This window comes from Falco naumanni, chromosome 4 (assembly GCF_017639655.2).
Source record: "Falco naumanni isolate bFalNau1 chromosome 4, bFalNau1.pat, whole genome shotgun sequence".
Taxonomy (NCBI): Eukaryota; Metazoa; Chordata; class Aves; order Falconiformes; family Falconidae; genus Falco; species Falco naumanni.
Window position 1 is genome coordinate 10,553,043 of NC_054057.1, and position 21,596 is coordinate 10,574,638.

Sequence of the window (21,596 nt, forward strand, 5' to 3'; positions counted from 1 at the left end):
CTAATTCTTTTCTAGAATAAAATCTATTATCCTTAGTGCTCAAGATAAATGATATGCTAGAGATCAGAGGCATACAGATTCAAATTGATTAGAATGAATAGAAGCAGCTAGGAACAGTATGCAGATACCGAAGCTTATGTAAAGTGTACTAGAGTCCTCAAAAAAAGGGAAAAAATGTTCATATTAAGAAGTAAGAGACTACTATGGCAGGATTTGGTTTTGTTCTGTATTTGTAAATGCTGCTGCTGTTTATATCTGGGTACAACACGAGGATACAAGTGCGAGGATAGTGTGTGTTTTTGAAAGATACCTGAGGATTTGTCCTGCCACTGGAGAGACTTTTTGACCATTCTGGTTTGATGATGTGGTCACTAGAACTAGGGCTGACTACTTGATGTGCCAAGGCTAGATTTATCCTGGTGTATGGCTCTCCCCTCCACTGCAGCACAACGGTTTTGTTGCCTAGTAGGTGATGTCATGGCCATGCTTAATGGGTGTTGCAAAGTCTTCCAGGTGCCTTCCACTGTATACGTAGCACTGCTCAGCACATAAGCAAGCAGTGGTAACAGCATCAGCTAGCCACATCTTCGGTATCGTGTGCTACGGCTTGCATATTTCTCTTTTCAGAGTATGTTTATTCCCATTCCTTTGAGCTCTATTGCATTTATTCCTGTAAATAAGCAGCAAAAGATTTACCTGTAAAACACATTCTATCAAGTACCTCCACAGGAGGTGGTCTGAGGGGCTTTCTTGAATAACCATGTTCTGGCTTTCCAGTCCTCCACTTCACCATGATGAAAGGGCCCAGACGGCTCATGTCACCTGTGGAATCACCTCTCTAGGCAGTTCCAATCAGGCTGTCAGTTCTGATGTCTTGATGGCCGTGGAGGCAGCAGGCTGTGAGACTGCCTCAGCACATTTTTGCCATCCCTCTTTTGGAAGGGGTTAAAAGCAACCATGGTGCAACTTCTTGAGTTACAGATATTTTGCCTGTTTCCAGATATGCGCAATGGTAAGGCAGTGCTTGAAGTAGTTAAGCAAAGAGTAAATGCCACATTAGAGCCTGGATCTGATAAGGCGGTGGTGTGGGGGAATCTCTTCTGTAATCTAGAATCTTGTGGCCCTAATTCAAAGATCATTTATTTCTAAAGCATTCCCTGACTGTTGCCTTTGTTATCCAGGGCTGAAGCCTATGTGATTTCATTGATATTTCATAATGACCTGACTCACAGTGCTAGGATTTGCGCTTCTGCAGCCTGAGTACAGTAGAAAAGCTGCACAATAGTTTCTTTTCATTAATGAAAGAAGAAATCTCTTGTGCTTATGACTGTCCTGTCTGTGTTTGGAATACTTCCAACATATCTGCATGCCCTAGCTAGGGTGGGAGGTACGTTTGTGCCTTCTGCTATGCTTAGAACTGTCTTTTATAAGATTCTTTTCTTGATACCGTAAGTGAAACAAAAGAAACGTCATTACTTTCAGCCGGCTCAATTCTTTTTAAAGCTGTTGGCTGCATCTCTTGTATGTGAAGTCTCTGTGTTTCCCAATGGGAATGTACTGTCACAGAGCATGATGCCAGTTATGCTGCTTTCAGGGCTGGAGTTCTAGCAAATCAATGGAGCCTGACACCACTCACAGCCTTTGCCACCAAATGTATCAGTATTATTCTGGTTTTAGCATTCATATTCAAAGAAAGATGCTAGTGTTAGGAAACGCTGAGGCTGGATGCTTCAGGAATTTTAAAGACAGGGTTGGTGGCAAGCAGAATCACAGCTATGTCTGGTTTATTTGTCACTGCCTAGTTTGGCACAGCTCTTCGTGGAACAGGCTGCTGTGCTGTTGTGCTGGAGGGATTTGCCAGATCAGTGGGGTGCAGGAGAGGGGACAGGAAGGTTGTGGTTTGTGCTTGCTTTTGAAATCTTGTCATCCTCTGAATTCCCGTTTCTAGAGATCAGGTTGGCCAGTGAGGTTTTTGGTGGATACTGTTGTCTTTCCCCCACTATTTCTTTCCATGTCTGAGCTGTTATAAGCATATATTCTGATTTCTGTGGAATAGGTAGCAACGGTTTGCTACACTGCAAATCCAGTGACTGGCTTTAGTTGACCTACCTTTACAATCGATGCCTTGGGTGTACAGGTGGATAGCCCAGTTCCTCTCTTTCCTGCATGAAGGTACTCTTTCATCTGGAAGACTTTTCTGGTCTTATTTAAGGGGAGGGTGGGCAGTATGGATTTATGAAAAGTGAGAGGTTTACATTTAAAGTTAATAATTTTTTGTCACATCTGGACCCTAGTTTTTGAGATGCTTGTATCTATTATTGACAAATACTAACCAAATGCCTGCCTTAATATGTTACTCCTATTGAATGCCTGCTTTTCTGCTTACTAGAGTAAATAATTCTAATGGGAAGGTAAAATCTCATCAAGGCTTTTTCATCGTTGTCAATAACCATGGCAAAGGATTGTTGAACAAGAGTCAAGGCAATGGTAGTTTTACAAGGCCTGTCAGCTACCATCAGATTGGAATGGTTTTCTGTTATTTAGATCTTCTAAGGCAATTTATATCAATAAAGCTTGAACATTGTCTATGTACATGAGTTGTATGGAAGCTGAAAATAACAGCGTAAAAATATGGTCCATGTTAACTCTTCATTGGGTTGGGGAATATAAAGAAGCAATACGGAAGGTGACAGCTGTATTCTGAGGTGTGCAGAGATGCCTCTTGATTACATAGTGACAAAGTAAAAGCACTTTTTTTCAGGATGCTCTGGATCCTTCAAGCAGGAGCAAACAATTACCTCTTTCCCCTTTCTTGACTGCTAACATTGACAATAAAATCTTTATAATGAAGGGCAGCTTTGGAAATGCTTGGGTTTGGAATGAGGCACCAAGTAATCAGTGTTTGGTGGCAAGGATAGCCAGAATATGTTTTGCAGAGAAAAGGCATTCAGCATGTTTTCAGTCTGTCACTTTCCAGAGTGTTTTCATCATTTTTCCTTCTAGAAAGTCAAAGTGTCAGTGTAAGCAAGCTCATGTAATAGGGCTATTCAGCCAGACAAAGCTTTGCAAGTGAGGTTTTGTAGAGCACTGCAGTCTCTTCCACACTGCGTCTAGGATTTTGCTTTCTGCTGGGGAGTTGGGAATGTTCATGCCCTGGGCTGCTCTGCAGAATGGCTCTAGCTAGCTGGCTACTAACAAGATGTAGGGAGCCAAGGCATGTGCTGTGTCAGCGCTGGTGTGTGCCTGGCTGCAGACCTGTCCCCTGATAACTGCTCTGGCTGTATCTTCACATGTAATATGGGAAGGTGCTTGGCCCAACCTCTTTTTCTGCTGCTGCAGCTCCTCCTTTGCACATCCAGGAAATACAGTTACTCTCTGTTCCCTCACACACATGCAATAAGTGCTTATCCAAACAGCACTGACATAAGGCTCTGAAAAAAATCTGCACAGAATGTCAAAAATTATATTTGCTTGCTTACAGCCCCAGTGGAGAAGGGGAAGTCTTGATAAGAAATGTCTGCTCTGGTGTGGCTTGGTTAGAAAACGAAGCAAAGAGTAAACTGTATGAAACAGTTTTGTTAGTTGGATCTTAGCTCCTGGCCAGTGCCAGGTTGTTGTACCTCCACAGATGAGGAATCTGCCTCTACAAAATCATAGTGTATTACTATATAAACAACATGCTCAAACAGCTTGGTCAAATATTAGGGGATTTTCTCCAACAAATACAGCAGGTAAGTCCCTGTTGGGGTCTTATTGCCTAAGCCAAAAATCAAAATTAAGCATGCAGCAGAAAGGAAAAGAGAACCATGTCCCTACTTTTATTTTTAACTCCTTGGAGTGAAAGAGTTCCCCATCTGTGCCTTTTTTTAAAAAAAAATCATGTGTCCTCCATGATAAATCATCCTCTTATTTTGCCTGTAATTTGCCTGGTTTTTTAGAAAGATGAGAGTTTGACCTGTTCACACACAATTCCTAAAGAGGGTGGTGAGCTCATTTCTTGTGTCCTTCTTGCATGGTCAGAGTGAAGGACTCAAAAAAAAAATGCCATTTCTGATCAAAGATAGCCTGTTAGACATTTTAATTGCATGATAGACTATTACTGTAAAAATCTTGCTTGAGACTGGAGGCTGCTGCTGCTGCTTTTATGTAATCCTTAGAGGGGGAAAGACAGGTTAGAAAAAAAGAATAGCTTCTCACTGCTAGTAATTGTAGACTGATTCCTTTGGCTTTAGGTTTTAATGTAGGCACAGCATTTATTTTCTTGGCAAACAACTTTCAGTCCACAAGTCTATTCTGCTCATCCTACTCACTGATGTTTCTGACCAAATATTCTTCCAGAAAAATGTTGCAGATTACTCTCTGCAAGGAAGGCATTATGACAGGAATGGTGGACATTAGGAGCCGTCTCATATACACCACAGACAGCTTCAGTTTCCTCGAAAGAAAATTCTGTGGAGGTTGGTCCTTGAAGAACTTAGTGTGACCTCAGTAGTAAAATGTAAAGCCCATTTCTTTGGCTTGTACATTAGGTCGTTGGCTTGATATAGATCAAGCTCTCTTCCATGTTGTCTGAGAAAACAATGCTTGTTTTTAAGTCCTAGGGCAAGAGAAAAGTAAATATATTTGAAAGATAACATATAATTTCTTTCTTCCTTGCAGTTTCAATGACCTTTGCAGCCTTCCTTTATATTTTTGACTGGTCAGAGTACATCCACAGACCTCTGATTACAGTAGACCATTTAAAATAGCTGAAGCATCAGTTTTAAGCAAAACCAATGCCTGTGTTCTGTTTCCTGTGACTGTTTATAAAAGTATTCCACTGAATCTTTTCAAGTCGTGCCTTTTTGGTTTTTAATTTCTACCGGCAGTCCAAGTCCTGGTGGCAGGTGCAGGGGAGAAGGGGAAGCCTTCTGATGTACTTCGTCCAGTTAACATAGTTACAGTATGTACTTTAATTAAGTACAGGGGGGTTGTGATTAGATGAGATAGAGTGGTTTGATGTTGTTACTATGTACAAACACCTGTATTTCTTTACTGCAACAGTACAGTCTGTCTGCTGCTGCTTTCCACTTGATTCTGGCATTTGCCTTCTGCGTGACTCTTCAAAGCCTGCAGCTATCAAGAGATGTATTTTCCCAGACTTGGAATATAAGGATGTAAAGGTTCAAATGTGACATTTAAATGTTTAAGAAAATTCCCTGCTCATACACAAGACATGGACTTTTTAAAATAACGTGTCCTGTCTGTATCTTGAAGTTTTGTGCTACTTCAGTCACAACATTAAAGTGCTTGGAATTGTTTTGCTTTTTCTCTTCCTGCTTTTTCTGCAGTGCACATATATTGAGATTGAGCAGGTGCCGAAGACTCATGCTGTTGTGCTGAGCAGGCCCTCCTGGCTTTGGGGGGCAGAAATGGGAGCTAACGAGCATGGAGTCTGTGTAGCTAATGAAGCCGTCGTGACCAGAGAACCCGCTTCTGAATCTGAAGCCTTGCTTGGAATGGATCTTGTCAGGTGGGTGGCTTGCCGAGCTTGACCAGCCTTTCAAACACAGAAGGTTGAGATGGTGATGATACTGGGTAACAGCTTTGTAGTGTTGTCATTAGGAGATGTTAAAACAACACAAGCAGGAGACTTGTCTAGGCAGAGCTCTAGACACAGCTGAGTTAACACGTAAAAACACTTGGAATCTAGATTTGGCTCCAAGTATGTACCAGTCTAATGTGGCTTCACTAAATCTGCCTTGTCTACCTACCCTACGGTCTAGCAGTGGCTATTCTGACAGGGTAAGAGAAATTACTAGACTGTTACTAAGGAACTGCTAACTAATTTGTAACATCAGATTGCTGGTGTACCCTTCATTCTCCCCCACTTTACGACAGCCTACTTTGACCTAGAAAGCTTATCCTGGGCTTGTAGCCAACTGTAGGCATAAACAAAGTATTATGCCTCACTTCAGCCCATGCATTCCAATGCAAACCATTGCTCTTATTTAAATGCTGGCAAGCAAACTCCTGTAAGTCTGTTCATTGAAGGCTGTCTGTGTAAAAGGCTTGTGCTGCACCGTAAGTCTGAATCTGCATGCTGATTTTATAGTGAAGAGAATTTAAAGGAGGTTTGGGTGGGGGAAGAAAGCTGAAAATGAAAGAATAAAAGATAATGGTGCAAAGTTACTGCAAAGAGAAAGGGAGCAAATGGACTTAATTTAATTGAAGATGGAACAGAACAACTGTTTAAATGAATCAGTGTTAGACCCGGTGGCCCTGCTGGAATTTGCCCTAGGATACTTCATGAGCAGGCTGAACCAATTTCAGGCAAATTCTCATTCTTTCTTGAGAAGCAGTGAAAGATGAGAGGTGTTCTGGATGACTGGAAAAGGTTAAATGTTGTGGCTATAAATAGAGTTAAAAAGACTTGTGTTTATAGACAGCTTAACCTCAGTTCCTGAAGGGGAAGAAACCCACTTAAATATCAAGGAATTGATAAATGTGCAATAATAACTGTTAGTCAAGAAAACTCCTGTCAAACCATTCTACTTTACTCTTGTCAAGAGTTAACAAATTTTATGGATAGAGATTAGGAAATAGATACCTTGACTTTTAAGAGGGCATTAAGATCTTAGAAGGCATTCTCATAAGCAAGCTGGGAAGCATGAGTTAGAATAAATTGTTGTTAGGTGCATAGCTGCCTGAAACTGTAATTGTAAACGTTCTGTAATGATGTCTCTGCAGAAATACAGTGTCTGGTTCCGGCTACCATAGATCAAGAGGAATATGAGCCAGTTGGAGAAAATGCAGTGGAAATGGGAAATATGATCAGAGATCTATAGAACCTCACCAATAAGAAATTCATGAGGGAACTGGGGTTATGTTTCTCTCTGGTATTTTCTCTAAACTCTGTATTACTAAAAGAATCTGTGGAGAAGTTGTACCTGGGAGGACTACTGAGTTGCATCAAGGGAGACCAAATGGACTTGAGGGCTCTTTTGGGAAAATGTGTAGGACAAGCTTTTGTCAAGAAAGAGGGTATGTTAGGTGACTTGCCAAGCTCTACCTCTATTTTTTCCCTCCTACTGCCATCCATTTGAAAGTTGAATAAACCATTGGTTTAGATGCAAAGTTCAGCTTGTTTTGGTCACAGTTATTGCAGTCTCAAAATACTGTTTTAACATTCAAATATATATGTCATCCAGCAGCTCTGGATTTACCCACACTAGCAAATCAGGAGATACCAAATAAGGAGAAACTGGTCATGAACTACGAGTGATCGTCACCTGTAGATATTATCCTCCCTCTCTTCCTTCTTACCTGCGGAAGAAATTGTTGGTAACTTGAACGCAGAAAGCTCTTCAGGCAAGGAGAACTAGAGATGTGTTGCAGACTACCTGCTGCCTCTTGTTCCAGCCACAGTGATTCTTTCTCTTATTGTGAAACTTGGCCAGTTACAGTAAACTTAACCTGTTTTGGATCACCTCATAGAACAGGGAGCTACCAAGTACAAAATCAATCATATAGGCTGCAATGAAGCAGCTGGCACAAGCTGTGCCTCTTTTTACCCATCTGCATGAATTTATTGGAATAAAAATAAACTGAAGTGTTTTAAGCCTAATTAAGGAATGCACACCTGTACTGGCCTCGTTTTTCTCACACCTATGTATATGCTGGACATCTACATGCGTCAGATCTTAGCTGAAGGATGAAGACCGACACTGTGTGCACTTATGACTGGCAGCTTGGAAAAGAAACTGAAAGCTTTATACTCTGAAACATGTTCTTAGGAGCAGGCATAAGAGTTGTCAACCCAGGAATGGCATCCAGGTAGTAGAATCAAATTTTGCTTGAAGGCTCAGGCTCCCCTAAGAGTTTGCTTCTACATTCTTTTAAAGTGATTCTTCTTCCACGGAGGAGACTTCCTCTCTTTGAACTCATCTGGTATTGTCATTTTCAGTTAGAATTTAAAGTCCAGCCAACATGGGCAAAGGCTGTAGGTGTGAGAGCACGTGGTGTTAAACAGGCCAGAGGCATCTTTCAGCAGAATAGTATAATTCTGAAGGCAGCATGTTTTCTTGTTGAAATGGAAAATTGAAAATTCATCCTGCAACCTCATAGGCAAAGCATTTTTTCAATAAAGATCACAAATGGGCATCAGTGAAGATGTATTTCAGGAAGTTTGTAGCTTGTTTAGTAACTGGCTGTTGGCATAATGACTGGAAAACAGTGTGTTACCTAGTATACTGTTGTATCTGAGGATTAAGACAGATATCTACGGATTTGTATTATCAGAATTTTCTTCAGATATTCTTCCTAGTGTGGTTTTGGGGGTTTTGGAGGTTTCTTTTTTGAGGCACGGTTGCCTCTATGAAGCACCTGTTTGCTTAGAGAATACGCTTATATGAAGACATGGTGTACTGTTTTGCTTATGCTGATACAGTTGGAACAGGACAGCATTATCATACAAAAGGTATGTATGAAGAAATCTGTAAAATACACCTTTATTTTTGCGTTGTTGTCTTAGTTTTTAATCCCTATGTGTTTATATTATTTCTTCATTCTTTTTATTGCTGGTGCAATCACATTCTCAGAGCCTAATAGAGATGCCAATCTTGGTAGGGAGTCAAGAATGCTCTTTAAAATGGTATTAATTTGTTTACTAATTTTTCCCTAAGGAAACATCAAAACTGAATGAAGTAGAATGTCATCATCATGTATGCCAGTTACTTCATTTGGAAAGTCTGCATCTGTAATTGATAGGTGAAGTTGAAAAGCTTAAGATAATGTTTTGACACTGTGATAGCATATTGGAGGTAGTGAGGCAGTGGATTGTACTAAGTCACTGAAATTTTCTTAATGAATAATTCATGGTCTCATCTGGGGATGTAAATACTTAAAATTTTTCTTCTAGCTCACCTTGAAGGGTACTCTGAAATGTGTTAGTAGGAGAGAGATGCTGCAGTTACCCAGGACGCTGATGCAGAGCTAACTGGCAAGCGCTAAGGTTCTGTGGAGATGAGCTGAGTGTTTGTTTTGTAGGATGGGCTGCTTTGTTTTCTTTGGGTTTTGCTGTCCCTTGTTGACTGATAGATAGGAGCACCCAAACAAAACGAGAGCCTTTTTGTTACATGGAAGGAAGTGTAACTTTGGAGCCATTTGCAAAAAAAAAAATAATCCAAAAGATATTTATTCAGCCTGAATATCTGCTGTAGTTTTGACAGAGAAAGCTAGACTATAACCATCTCGAAAGGAAAATTTCAGGGAGACGTTATTAAAAGTTTTAGTGTGATGTTATGTTTATTGGTAAGTTTTGATCTAATAATAACCTAATGCTTTTGGTCATAAACTGGAGAGAAGGGAGCAGATTATCACAGAATCTAGTGACTATATGGTCACCAGTGTAGTTGTCAGCCCATTCAATGGAGTTGCTCTTCGGGAATGAATAAGACGTGCTTTTTGGACAGAGTTTTAAATGATATCTATGGTATATGCTAAGACTGGCATCTCTGTATTGCTCTGAAAAAGCAATTGCACCAGTGGTGAAAAGAATGAATAACATAAATGCATAGGGACTACAAACGGAGAGAACAATACAAGACAAGTTTCAGCTAATACAAGAAACAAGATGAGAGAGAAGGACTTTATAAATGCAAAGAAGGAAGATGATGGGAGAGAAATAGTCACTGTAAGTTAGGACCTACAATTCTAGTTGGCTTTCCTTTGTCACTAAGTGGTAGATAAATGCTGCTGAGGGAGGTGAAAACACTGCTTTTAATAATTCAGCCTAAACCAAGGCTAAGAGTGGCCAGCCATTGAACAAAGGAGGTGCAGTGCAGAAATCAGGTTGAAAAGTATTTAAATCAATAAATTTATATTCCAAGTTATCAGGACCTGATTTGTGTACTGTAGTTTTTCGGGAAGAAACAAAGTAGTGTTTTCTTGTTATGTGATTTGCAGGGAAATGGAAAGGGTTAGCATAGTACTTAAAATTAAAAAGAATAATTTCTTAGACCTGTTCACCAGCCAGAATTACTTTTTCCATAGAGCTATTAGAGAAAGATAAACACAGAGGAAAATATTGAGGTGACATCACGAACAGAGACATTTTGGACTGATCCAGGTAACTCTCCCAAAGGATGGAGGCATGGATATACTGTTGTTTGAAATACTGCGTTTCCTCATTACCAGTAACTGCATTTTGGAACCAGTGGAAGTGTTTGCAGGTCTGATTTGGACTCTTCTGGTTACTGCTTTTGTTATTTTGGTTAGGGACGTAAACTGTCTCAAGGGATTATTTCATCCCACTTACTCAAGGCAGGATACAGTCATTACCCTACAGCTTTGTAAAACCTATTCTTGTGCTTCAGTTTACTTTTCCCAAAAATACCCTTGCTTCGCTCAAACTCCCTTTTAAAAAGCATGTTCTTTTAGACATATGGTTAGTCTTAGTTCAAACAAAAGCCGTGTCTGGTGTTTAATCATTAAACTTTTTTTGGGAAGCCTCTGCAGGAGCACTGAAAAGTGGCTGTGCAGAAATGCGTCTGCTTACAGTGCGCAATATGCATCAAAGGGTAACATATGTCTAGCTTCCATGGCCAGTTAAATATTGGAGCACTGGGAAAGGGAAGTTGTAGAGATTGTAATACTGAGTACTCCTTCCCTTTTTTGATCTCTGGTAATATTAATTTGCAATTTCTCGTTCTTCTGTACAGAACTTGCATACAGCTCTTTCTTTAAAAAAACCTTTGCAAATTGGCCTTCACATTTATTCTGTCTGTCTGAAGGGAGTGGGATAAATAGAGCATTGCATGTTTGCAGGTTTGCAGTGCAGCTGAGGCCCTTGGTTGGTAATCAGCCTTTTTTTTTTTTTTTTTTTTTTTTTTTTTTTTTTTTTTTAGAACTAAGACCTGGCTATATTAGGCTTGAGACTAAAGAACCAGTGTAGAAAATAAAGACTTGAAACAAGTTAAATAATTGAATACCTCATCCTGTAATTCCAGCAACGCCTTAAAGCAAGAATTCTTACACGGCATATCTGACACTGGTACACAGATCAGTGCTGATGTTTAAAATTAATAACTTGTGGAGACCTCACTGTTACGTGCCTGTCTGAATATCTGTTTAACCATTTTCTTATAGACTTGGCCTAGAGAGAGGTGCAACAGCTAAGGAAGCATTGGACGTAATAGTTGCTCTGTTGGAAGAGCATGGACAAGGTGGAAATTATTATGAAGATGGAAATTCATGCCATACTTTCCAAAGTGCATTTTTGATTGTGGACAGAAATGAAGCCTGGATACTGGAGACTTCTGGAAAGTACTGGGCAGCAGAAAAAATCACAGGTCAGTTTATCGCTCATAGCAAACCTCTGTTATTATAAATAGCTGTAAATAATTGTCTTGGAAGAATTGGTCTTAAAGTCACTAAGTTTAAATGAGCAATTTATGCAAGTGTTTGACTAAATCATTGATTTTAACCTTCTTTTGTATTTGTACACCTCTTACTTTTTTAAATGCTGATTTGCATTGGCTAACTTTTCTGTGAAGCTGGAGACTCGTTACCTGTATACATAAGCTATGTAATAATCTTCTTGCTTAAATTTTTATCTTTAGGTGTTGTATTTTCCCAGCTTTACTTACCGTTTGGAATGCATCAAGTGTCGTCTTGATCGAATTTATGCCCAAATTGTTACTTAAAAGTCTAAAATACTAAGAGGGAAGGAGAAGCATTGATACTTTGAGAAAAGGGCTTTTTTTTTTTTTTTTTTTTTTTTTGAATGGGCTGTTGCTGCTTGCTTTACTCCGATATAGACCCATTATATCCCTGTTTCTTATTTGATAGTGCAAAACAATACTTTTCTGCTCTTAAAACTTGTAGATGGTTTCTTCTTCTATATGTGTGAAGCCAGAGCTGCCAAATTAACATCTAGATTTCACCGGCTCGGTGGCTGAACGTATTTAAAACTTGGCTGGCAAATATGTGTTGCCTTAATACAATATGATTGTCTAAGGCATATATTTAGTATATTCTCAGTTGATTTTAGGTTTGAAAAGATTCTTTTTTTCATAAGGGTAGAGCTTTTTAAAACTTACATTTGAATGAATTAAAAATTCAGATAAAGAGCATTTTTATCATCCGTGCTTTGAGATATGACAGATCCATTCAATTCTCTTCATTTTCCCTTCGCTGAAAGGTAGGAGATAGCAGATATTGGGAGGAGGGAGGCTTAACTTTGTTGAAAATATCAAAGCAAAGAAATAACACCAGGCTGTGTAATGGTGTGTGATGGCCTGTTGTTGGTTCATGCCATGGAACGTGAAGCAGCTTACCTTAGCAGGGATGGTGTTTTCCCAAGCAAACCTTGCATTTTAAGGATACCTACAAGGTGGAGGAAGTCTTCTAGCACAGATACCAGACATAGAGGAGGGGACACTGGTAATGCTGTCCTGATACACGAATTCTGAAAAGCAGCTGGCTGCTGAGGTTCCTGGGGTTATGTAGTGGCAGCCTGCCTTCTGCTGATCTACCTGGCTGGTATTGGAAGAATAGTGGGGTTTTTTTTTGCGTAGCCTTTCTAGCTGCGTCAGCAATAGACAGCCTTCATGTGCTTCTTCCCAGCAAATAAACTGTTGCCTTCATCTGCTGCTTGCAGCTTTTTGAAATGATACTGCAGATCTGTTCTGATTTTTACCAGTGCGTTTCTCTTCAGGAGATCCCTGTGAGCTGCAGATAAGTAGTTTCCGTCTCCTGCAGCCTGCTGAGGCTGCCAGGAGTAAGGGCTGCTGGCTGTCTAAGAACTCTGTATTTCATACTTTGTTCAGGGGGTTCTTTTTTGCAACCGTAAGTGTGCCTCTTAAGCTTTCAAATGAATGCACAAATGCTGCTAAAACAGGGAAAATGTGTCATTCTGCAGTGCGAAGGCATTTTTTTTTCCTGACTGTCCTCAGAGGAGTTCTGTTTATAATATCACTACTGCAGTTCTGTAAAGCTTCTAGCGAATATTTATCGAGCAACTCTTTGACGTTAATTTAAGGACAAATGCTTTTACATCCTTCCTATGACTGTTCTTCAGGCTGAGTGGAAAAAATTTACTTGATAAATTTTCATTTTTTGAGGGGGATCAAACCCATGAAATACTATTTTAAGTGAGTTACTAAATGTAATATTTTGAGAGCTTCTAAGGAGTGGCTTGCCTAGTTTGACAAAACCACAAATATTTCTGTCACTCAAGTCAAGAAAATTCCCTGAATATGCTGTTGGAAAGTGTGAATCAGAACAAGCTGTCAGTGACACTAGTATAAGTCAGAACTGAATGACAGTGACTTTTCTGAGACTGATGCACAGAACTTCCTACTGTAAGTTATTACTCATTATTTAAATTGCATGCATGAGGCATTACAAAAGCAATGAAGCTTTTGTGGAAGGCAGTATTAATAACTTTCACAAATACTGCTTTGGGTCCTATTTAAAAAAAAGATTGTGTCAAATTCCAGAATCTGGTTTTATTTTAGTTTACAGATTTACTTATCAGCTCTTTCTCTGGCTTCCAATGCATTGCTTTATTCTCTCAGAGGAGTATCTCTAGCAGTCACTGTTAGTCATGCTGTAGATATATGGATATAAGCACTGCGCTATTTTTGAGAAAAGCAAATTAAAGAACCCTTTCATATTCTTTGAAGGCTACTTACACTTTCTTTTTACTTCATGCCATTTCAAAATTCAAGATTAAAAACTAAGTTTAATTTAAGCCTATCTTGCTGCTTACAGTAACATTATTTCTCAACTGGGAAGCTTAAAGCAATTGATAAGCTTTTAAAACATTTTCCAAATTAAATTTTCAGTTTTGGGAGGGCAGAGAAAGTTCATTACACTAAATGCAGCTTTGCTGAAAGATATTTTGAAATCAAGTCAGACCTCAAGCTGTGTTGTGGCAGTGGAATACACTGTTGGAGAAGAGATTAGGTGAGTGCCCTTGGCATTTGGAGACCACTATTACTTCATGGTCAGAACGTGCGAGGTACAGATTGTGAAACCGGTATTCTGACTAAATGCCACTATTAATCACAAGGCAGTGTAAATATCTAAGTAGGGCACGGAGAACTGAGCTCTGCAGCGTGTGTTGACTGGTAATTCCGTGTATGTGTAGTGCTGTCCTGCTAAATGTACATCCTAACCAATGGCTTAATTTATTTCCTAATTGAAATTACATTGACCTTTCAGCTTCTCCCAGAAAAATATTAATGCTCTTTTAATATGTGGCTTTCTCTACAGAGGGGGTGAAATGCATTTGCAATCAGCTTTCATTAACTACAAAAATTGATGCTGAGCATCCTGAACTAAGGAATTACGTGAGAAGTCAAGGCTGGTGGAATGGAGACTCAGACTTCAATTTTTCTGAAGTGTTCTCTCTTGCTGATGACCATTTAGCCTGCTGTTCTGGCAGGGAGAGCCTAGAAAAACAAGGTGGTAAGTGTTGAACCACCTCTCTGTGTGCAGTGGGATTTTTAGTCATTACTGCTTCCTTTTGGGCATTCCATCCACAACTACGTGTGACTGAGAATAACTTTACGTGTAAACTGTGTGGAAAGGCAGAGCAGAAGTGAAGACTGTCCCTAAACTTGCCGCAATTTAGAATGAAGCCCTTAATGTCCCCCTCAGGTTTAAGGTTTTAAAACAGGATTGCAATTATAAAATAATTTTCTTTGGTGGTGTTCTGATGTGCATGCTGTGCCACTACCTTTTTGTGCTCTGGTGTAATTATAGTGGCCCTACCTAATACTAAAATAATAGTATTACAAAAAAAGAAAAAAGGCCTCACGTATCAAAGCTTGAGTTCAGTGGATTCTACGTTTTGGGAGGTTTGCTTAGGCTTTTGGGGAAGGAATTAAGATCGTCGTTTAAGGAAAAGCGATGCTAGTCAGTTGCAAACTGAAGTTCCTTTTTCATTGTGGAGCAGAACAAAGCTACTGGAACAGACTATGTGCCAGTTCCCCTCAGTCAAAGGAAGGGTTTATTTCCAGACCAAAATTTATTAATGACTTCAGTTCACTGCAGCTGGCCAAAAGCGCCCTGAAATTATCAGCCTGCAGCAGTGCATGGCTGACATGCATCTGCTCTTTCATGTGTAAGAAATGGTATGTTATCTTTTTATGAAAAGCCTTGTACTACAGATGTGAATTTACTAGATTGTTAACATTTTCACATGTTGGCAAATGTCAAGGAGAGCGTAGAGGTGAAATATTGCAATGCAGAGTTCCTGCTTAAGGCTATGGGATTACAGGGTGTTTGTGTCTGAGGCAGATGCAGTAACTCTGAAGGACCATAGGTAAAAGATCTTAATAAACCTGGATTATAGTACTAAAAAGCCTGAGGGCCCTTACAGACAGATGGCTGTGGCTGCAAATCCTGCGGACTGCTGGGTCATTCCATGTCTGCTGGTGTATTGAGGCATCCATGCACGAAAGGGTGAGTCATGCAGGGTTTGAGAAGTTGCTGGGGAAGAAGTCCTTCCTACCTGGCAAAGGGGTAATGCAAGAAAACACGGAGATGCTGTGGGGAGCAAGCTGTGATAAGGACACAGGCAGGAATAGAATGAGAACAGGGGGTTCTTGTACATACTGGTTTGGAGAAAAACCTCGGTATCTAGGTCTGTTGCTGTTAACGTCCTGTGCAGTCAAGATGAGTCAAAATTTTGACTGAGAGCTCATGGAAATAGATGAGAAGTGGGAGATAAGGGTGCTCCCATTCTGCCTGGGCTTGGGTGGAGGTTGCTGCTTAGAGGAAAGTGGGTGGTGTATGTAAGCAGTCTGTTCGTAGTGATTGGTAAAGCAATATTACAGACGTGATGGCCTTCTTCCTGAAAAATATCTTTTTAATGACATTTCTCCCTGCCTAGCAATTGCAATGCCTAATTAATGCTTCTTAATGTTCTCTTTTACTATCTAGGCAAGTTCATTCTGGGTTTATATCGTTTAAATAGCAACCATTAACTGGGATTTGTGACACGCCCATGTTGAGTGTCACTGGTCATATTAGGCTAAAGCTTGTTCAGGCTAAAATCCTTACCTGGGGTCCAAGCCATAGAACACTCAGGACTGTTTTGTTTTGTTTTTGTTTTTGGTTTTGTTTTTTGAACACACACCCCACCCCACCCCACCCCTTCATATAGGTGACGTTTCTGCACAAGCTATGATTGATGTCCTGCGTGACAAGGATAGTGGTGTCTGTGTGGACTCTGAATCTTTCCTTACTACAGCTAGCATAGTGTCTGTTCTGCCTCAGGACCCTAGTTTTCCCTGTGTTCATTACTTCACTGGCACACCAGACCCTTCAAGGTAAGCCACAGCACTGGGGTTCCCTGGGTGCAGAGCAGATGATGGGTTGATAGATACTAAACAAATGCTGCTACCCGAATGTAACCAGAAATAAAATCAATAGTTGTTGGTACGCAATCTGACAGTCCTGTGGTACTGAACTGCATCTCGCTGCAATTCTGAACGGCCAACACTGGGCTGAAAGGCCCCATCTGGTACTTTGCATAAATTCAGATCTTCTAGAGTAAATGCAGTTTAGGGAGGACCCAGGAACTACTACTCAAGCGTAGTTGCCTTCCAGTGGGTTCCTGTTGAGGTATGAGGTTGTGGACCATTTTTGTCACTTCTTTTGGACAGGTGGGTGCAGAACTGAAACAAATAAAGTGTATAACTAGCAAGGAGGGGGTGTGTCCTCTAGGTAGCCCTGTATGACAGCAAAATGCTAACAGAGCAAAACATCTGCAAATCCTGGGTATCCCAAGTACGTTTTTTTTTATTGGAGGGACAATTTCCATTTGGTTTAAATGAGGTCTTCTGTAGCTTCAGCCAAGGAGATAAGGGCCATGGGCCAGATCATCAAGGAACTAACGAATTATCTGTGAATTTCAGGTGGATTCTGTTTAAAACCTAAGAAATTAAACCACTTGCAGTTATTCGGGAGGTCTGCCACTTGTGTTGGGGTAGACAGGTCATGGGGAGGAGAAAAGGGTGCCCTTGAACAGCTGACAGTTGTTCCTGTAAGAAGAGTGGTAGTAAGCCTGAGGTTCTACCGAGGGCTCTAGACATCTGTGCCAAAGGGACGTTCCACCCACCTTGCATTATGCAACTCAGACTTCCAGGGTTACGTATGAAGTGTGAGCTTGCTTACCAAAACTTTTCTTTGACTTGATGCAAATCGTTTGAGACAGAAAGGAGCAAGGCGTCAAATTGTTTTGGTGGGGTTTCTATCCTTTTGAAAGGTGGAGAGACTAGCTGTAAGAAAGAAAAATAATGCAGAGGCCTTTCTTGCGTTACTTTATACTCTAATGCATTTAAAAAGCGCATAATTTTAAGTGCACCTGGTGAGTCACATAAACTTGGTCAGCAAGGCTTTGTGACAGTGACGGAAGGGGTAGTAGCAAGGAACCTGCTGACCGTATGCAGGCAGGGGTTATTCGGCCAGTTCTACAGAAGTCTTGCATCTCTGGCAGCTGCCTCACTGCAGAACGCAGGGTGCTGTTTTGCTGTGCAGCTGGAGGGAAGGCAGGCAGTTTCTCCGTGCACTTGCCAATGCCTGCTCTCAGACTGTCATGAATTAAAGTCCTGGATCGTTGGGGTTTTGCTGTCTCTCTCTTTCTCCCTCTCTGGAATTTAGATCCAAACTGAGTGTTGAAGTAGTTTGAGGAGTGTCACGGTATTGGTAGCTATGTCTCTCCCCTACCCCCCCACCCCACCCTGGCCCCTGACATAAAATTCTAAAGTGCTGCTGGTTATATGCCAAATCTTCTGATACTGAGCAAGGTATGTAATCTTTAATCTTCCCTGCTCCACACAAGTGTGTGTTTGGGATTTTAATGAAAATCTGGGAAGAGAAGAAAAGATAGCATGGTGAACAGAGAAGAAAAAAAATGGTGTGAGGCTGAATGCTGAATTAAAAAACTTGGAGAGGAAAACACAGTGCTACTTTTCCAAATAAGTGTCAGAATTAGCATGGAGGAGGCTGTCATGGTTTAACCCCAGCTTGCGACTAAGTACCACACAACTGCTCACTCGCTATCGTCCTCCCAGTGGGATGGGGAGAATTGGAAAAAGGTAAAACCCGTGGGTTGAGCTAAGAACAATTTAATAATTGAAATAAAGTAAAATATAATAACGCCTGTAATGAAAAGGAGAGAGAAATAAAACCCAAGAAAGAAAAGTGATGCACAATACAATTGCTCACCACACACTGACTGACGCCCAGCCGGTCCCCAAGCAGCAATTGGCAGCTCCCAGTCAGCTCCCCCCAGTTTATATACTGAGCATAACATTTTATGGTATGGGATATCCCTTTGGCCAGTTCAGGTCAGCTGTCCTGGCTCTGCCCCCTCCCGGCTTCTTGTGCAGCTCTCGCCGGCAGAGCATGCGAAACCGAAAAGTCCTTGACTTCAGAGTAAGCACGACTTAGCAACAACTGAAACATCACTGTGTTATCAGTGTTACTCTCATAGTAAATTCAAAACACAGCGCTGCACCAGCTACTAAGAAGATTATTAAATCTATCCCAGTTGAAACCAGGACAGAGACCAGAGAGGCCTGTAGGTAAAAAGGGATAATCAAGTTTTACAGTAATTGGCAAACCCAATTCTTTTGAAGCACATAGATTTATTTTGCTTGTGACCAGTACCAACTCTCTAAGCTACTCTGTGTCTAGTGTAGATGAATTATCCATGCTGTTCTGTATATATTGTTTTAAAATAGCTTGGTGAACATTTCAATAACGTATATAAAAATCTCTCTTTTTACTGCAAGCAGTAATTCTCATTTCTTTCAGGTCCATATTTAAGCCCTTTATTTTTGTTGATGATGTAAAATTAGTACCAAAAGTACAGTCTCCTTCTTTTGGCAATGATGATCCTGCTAAAAAGATACCTCGATTCCAGGAGAAACCTGATCGCAGGCATGAATTGTACAAGGCACATGAATGGGCTCGATCTCTCCTTGAGAATGATCAGGTAAGAGCTGTGAGACCTGGAATTAAAGAAGTAAATGTAGATTCCTAAATCCGTATACTTCAAATTCACTCACTGGAAAATGTTCTCTGAATATTCTTAGAATCCTTGCAAGTTTATCTTGAAGAATGATGCCCTCTGAAGGACAAACTATTCTGTGTAGGTTTTTTTTCAGTTATCCTGAGAGTGTTGCTCTGCGCAGTTTCTTTTACAAAGTGAAAAGTCAAGCTGACAAGCTGATTAGCTTGTTCGATCCTTGTTGTGTATGTAGTCGTTTAAAGTGATTATTGAACACTGGATGCTAATGCAACATGGTATCAGAATTACACGATAGGGTGATGGCAGGAACGCTGTAATTTAAATTATATGCTGAATTAAGAACTACATAGTTTGAGGGTCTTTTTCTTGAAGGAATAATTTGCACATGACAGTTTTGCAAGTCTCAATTTAATGCATTTCTGTTAACTTGTAAAAATTAACTGAAACTGCCATGCAAGAAGAAAGGACAGTTTCCAATGCCATGCAACAGGTACCTGAGAGCTGAAAACCTTCCAGTGTGAAACCTAATTGGAGTCTTGCTAAGACCGTAACAGCATTCGGACTTAGCCATTAGTGATTAAGGAAACCATGATAATCTTTGCTAGGACAAACTTTATTTAAATGCAGTTTTGGCTAGATGTGATTCTTTTTTTTTTTAATCCCTTGGAATAGTTCAATTAAAAATCTGTGGCCACTGAGCTAATGCTGACTCAGTGTGCAGCTGGCTCCCGTAGCATTGTGACACCAAAAGTTCTGGTAGAAAAGGAAAGGTAGTTTCTAGCCAGGCTTCATGCTATAACACCTGTCCACCTGAGAACCTAAACCTTCACATAGGTGCTCTACTCCTTCTGCACAAATGCTGGTATAAATCCTGCAAGGGTCAGAACCATCACTCTTTCTAAATGCCTTTTTCCTGGAGTTCCATTTGGAAGGCTGCAAGCAGAACAAACAGCACTTCTCCATTAGAAAAAAAACAAACGAGACTTTAAATAACATATGGATAAAACAAAATGACACCACCTTCAGGAGTGAATTTCCTGCCCAGAAACATGAAGAGCAGTAAGTTAGAACGGTGCACAAAGCCTTCCCTGGGATGTGGAGTTACACATCATTTCAGATCTAATCATGATCTTGCAGGTGATGATCTGAGGGGAATACACGTGTACATACCATGATCTGTACAGTCCTTGGGGCTTCCAGTCTTCTCATTTGTGGGTTTACAGGCTTCAATTGCTTTACTTTTTTATCATGTGTACAAGTCTTATACCATTTCCCTCTATTTTTTTACTCCATCATCCTTCTGTGCTTTAAACTTAGCACCTCCTTCTTTGTTATTTTTCCTAATGCATAAAGTGTCCAGCACTGTTCCTTTTAGCTTTTGACCATCCCAAAAACTATTAACAGAAATAGTTTGTACTGAGAAAGGCTTTCTCATTTTTAAACATACTTCAAAAGATCTCCCAAACACAAGAGAATAGTAAAATGCTTTAATGAGCCTGTTTGCTGGTTAATTGAGTTTGGTTGCTTCATGCCTTCAGGATAAAGGCCAGAAACTGATGAGGATTATGTTAGACCTTGAAAAACAAGGCTTAGAAGCAATGGAAGATATCCTTACTCGTACAGAGGTTCTGGATCCTGCTGAAGTAGTGGATCTTTTCTATGACTGTGTTGACACAGAACTAAAGTTCTTCAAATAAAGTAAGCAAACACTTCAATTCTTTAGATACTGAGTTTCTGGTAGCAGGTATCAGTGAATGTGAAATGTTGGATCCGATTCTGATCCTTCCCCTTGTCTTTTGCACGAAGCTAAGGGTGTTCAGAATCGGGTCCAAAGGCACCTTTCTACCTCAGTGCATCTGCTTGGATTGTCTCCCAAGTCCCTTTTCCCTATGCTACCTTTCAGGCAATTTTTTTTTTTCAATTTTGCTCTTGCTTGGAATGGATTTTAAACTAATTTTATCTCATTTCAGCTATGGTGGCTGTTGTTAGCCTTTTCACTGGAAGACTGCAAAGTTCTTCAGGCCTTGAAAGAAAGCCTTCACACTGGTGAATTTGCAGGAAAAACATTTATAGAGGAAAAAAAATGTTACTTGCTAGCTGTATCTGGTTAACAAATTGCTTTCCTTTGTCCAATCTTGTGGTGTTCCTGTTTGTGTATGTATATAGTGAAAGGAGGAAGTCACTGACTGGTCCAATTACTGTGTGCATGCTGGCTAATTTAGTACAGAATGTTTAAATGTGTATGTTGGGCAACCAATTAAAGCAAAGATTAACTTCATCGGGCTAACTGCCATATCGTTATTAAAAGCGATGTTTTTTCCTCTGTTGCTCAGGACTAGGCTTGCAGCAAAGCTGACGTGCATTTTTCTCTTTTTGCTAATTCATACAAAGAACGGTAGAGTTGAAATCCCAGTTCTGAGGGGGCAGGAAGGTAAGTCCTGGTTCTTGACCTTGCTGTACTGGCCTTGTATGGGCATATCTGGTTACGGTAACTCAGCCCCTGTCACGATGCTTGTACAAATTCCCAGAATTAGCTCCCCCGGGTTAAGTTTTTGTCTTCACCTGC

General features: G+C 40.4%; 1 protein-coding gene across 2 annotated transcripts in view; it reads left to right on the forward strand.

Annotated features, from left to right (window-relative positions):
- SCRN1 (secernin 1) overlaps positions 1-21,308 on the forward strand; it is a 37,924-nt gene extending 16,616 nt beyond the window's left edge. For both annotated transcript variants that reach the window (XM_040592435.1, XM_040592436.1), the window contains exons 3-9: positions 5,331-5,512; positions 11,128-11,330; positions 14,260-14,454; positions 16,157-16,322; positions 18,814-18,994; positions 20,569-20,728; positions 21,001-21,308. In XM_040592435.1, the coding sequence (XP_040448369.1) occupies positions 5,331-5,512; positions 11,128-11,330; positions 14,260-14,454; positions 16,157-16,322; positions 18,814-18,994; positions 20,569-20,727 (1,086 nt within the window). In that variant the 3' untranslated portion in view covers position 20,728; positions 21,001-21,308. The remainder of the gene's footprint in view (positions 1-5,330; positions 5,513-11,127; positions 11,331-14,259; positions 14,455-16,156; positions 16,323-18,813; positions 18,995-20,568; positions 20,729-21,000) is intronic.
- Positions 21,309-21,596: the final 288 nt, after the last annotated feature.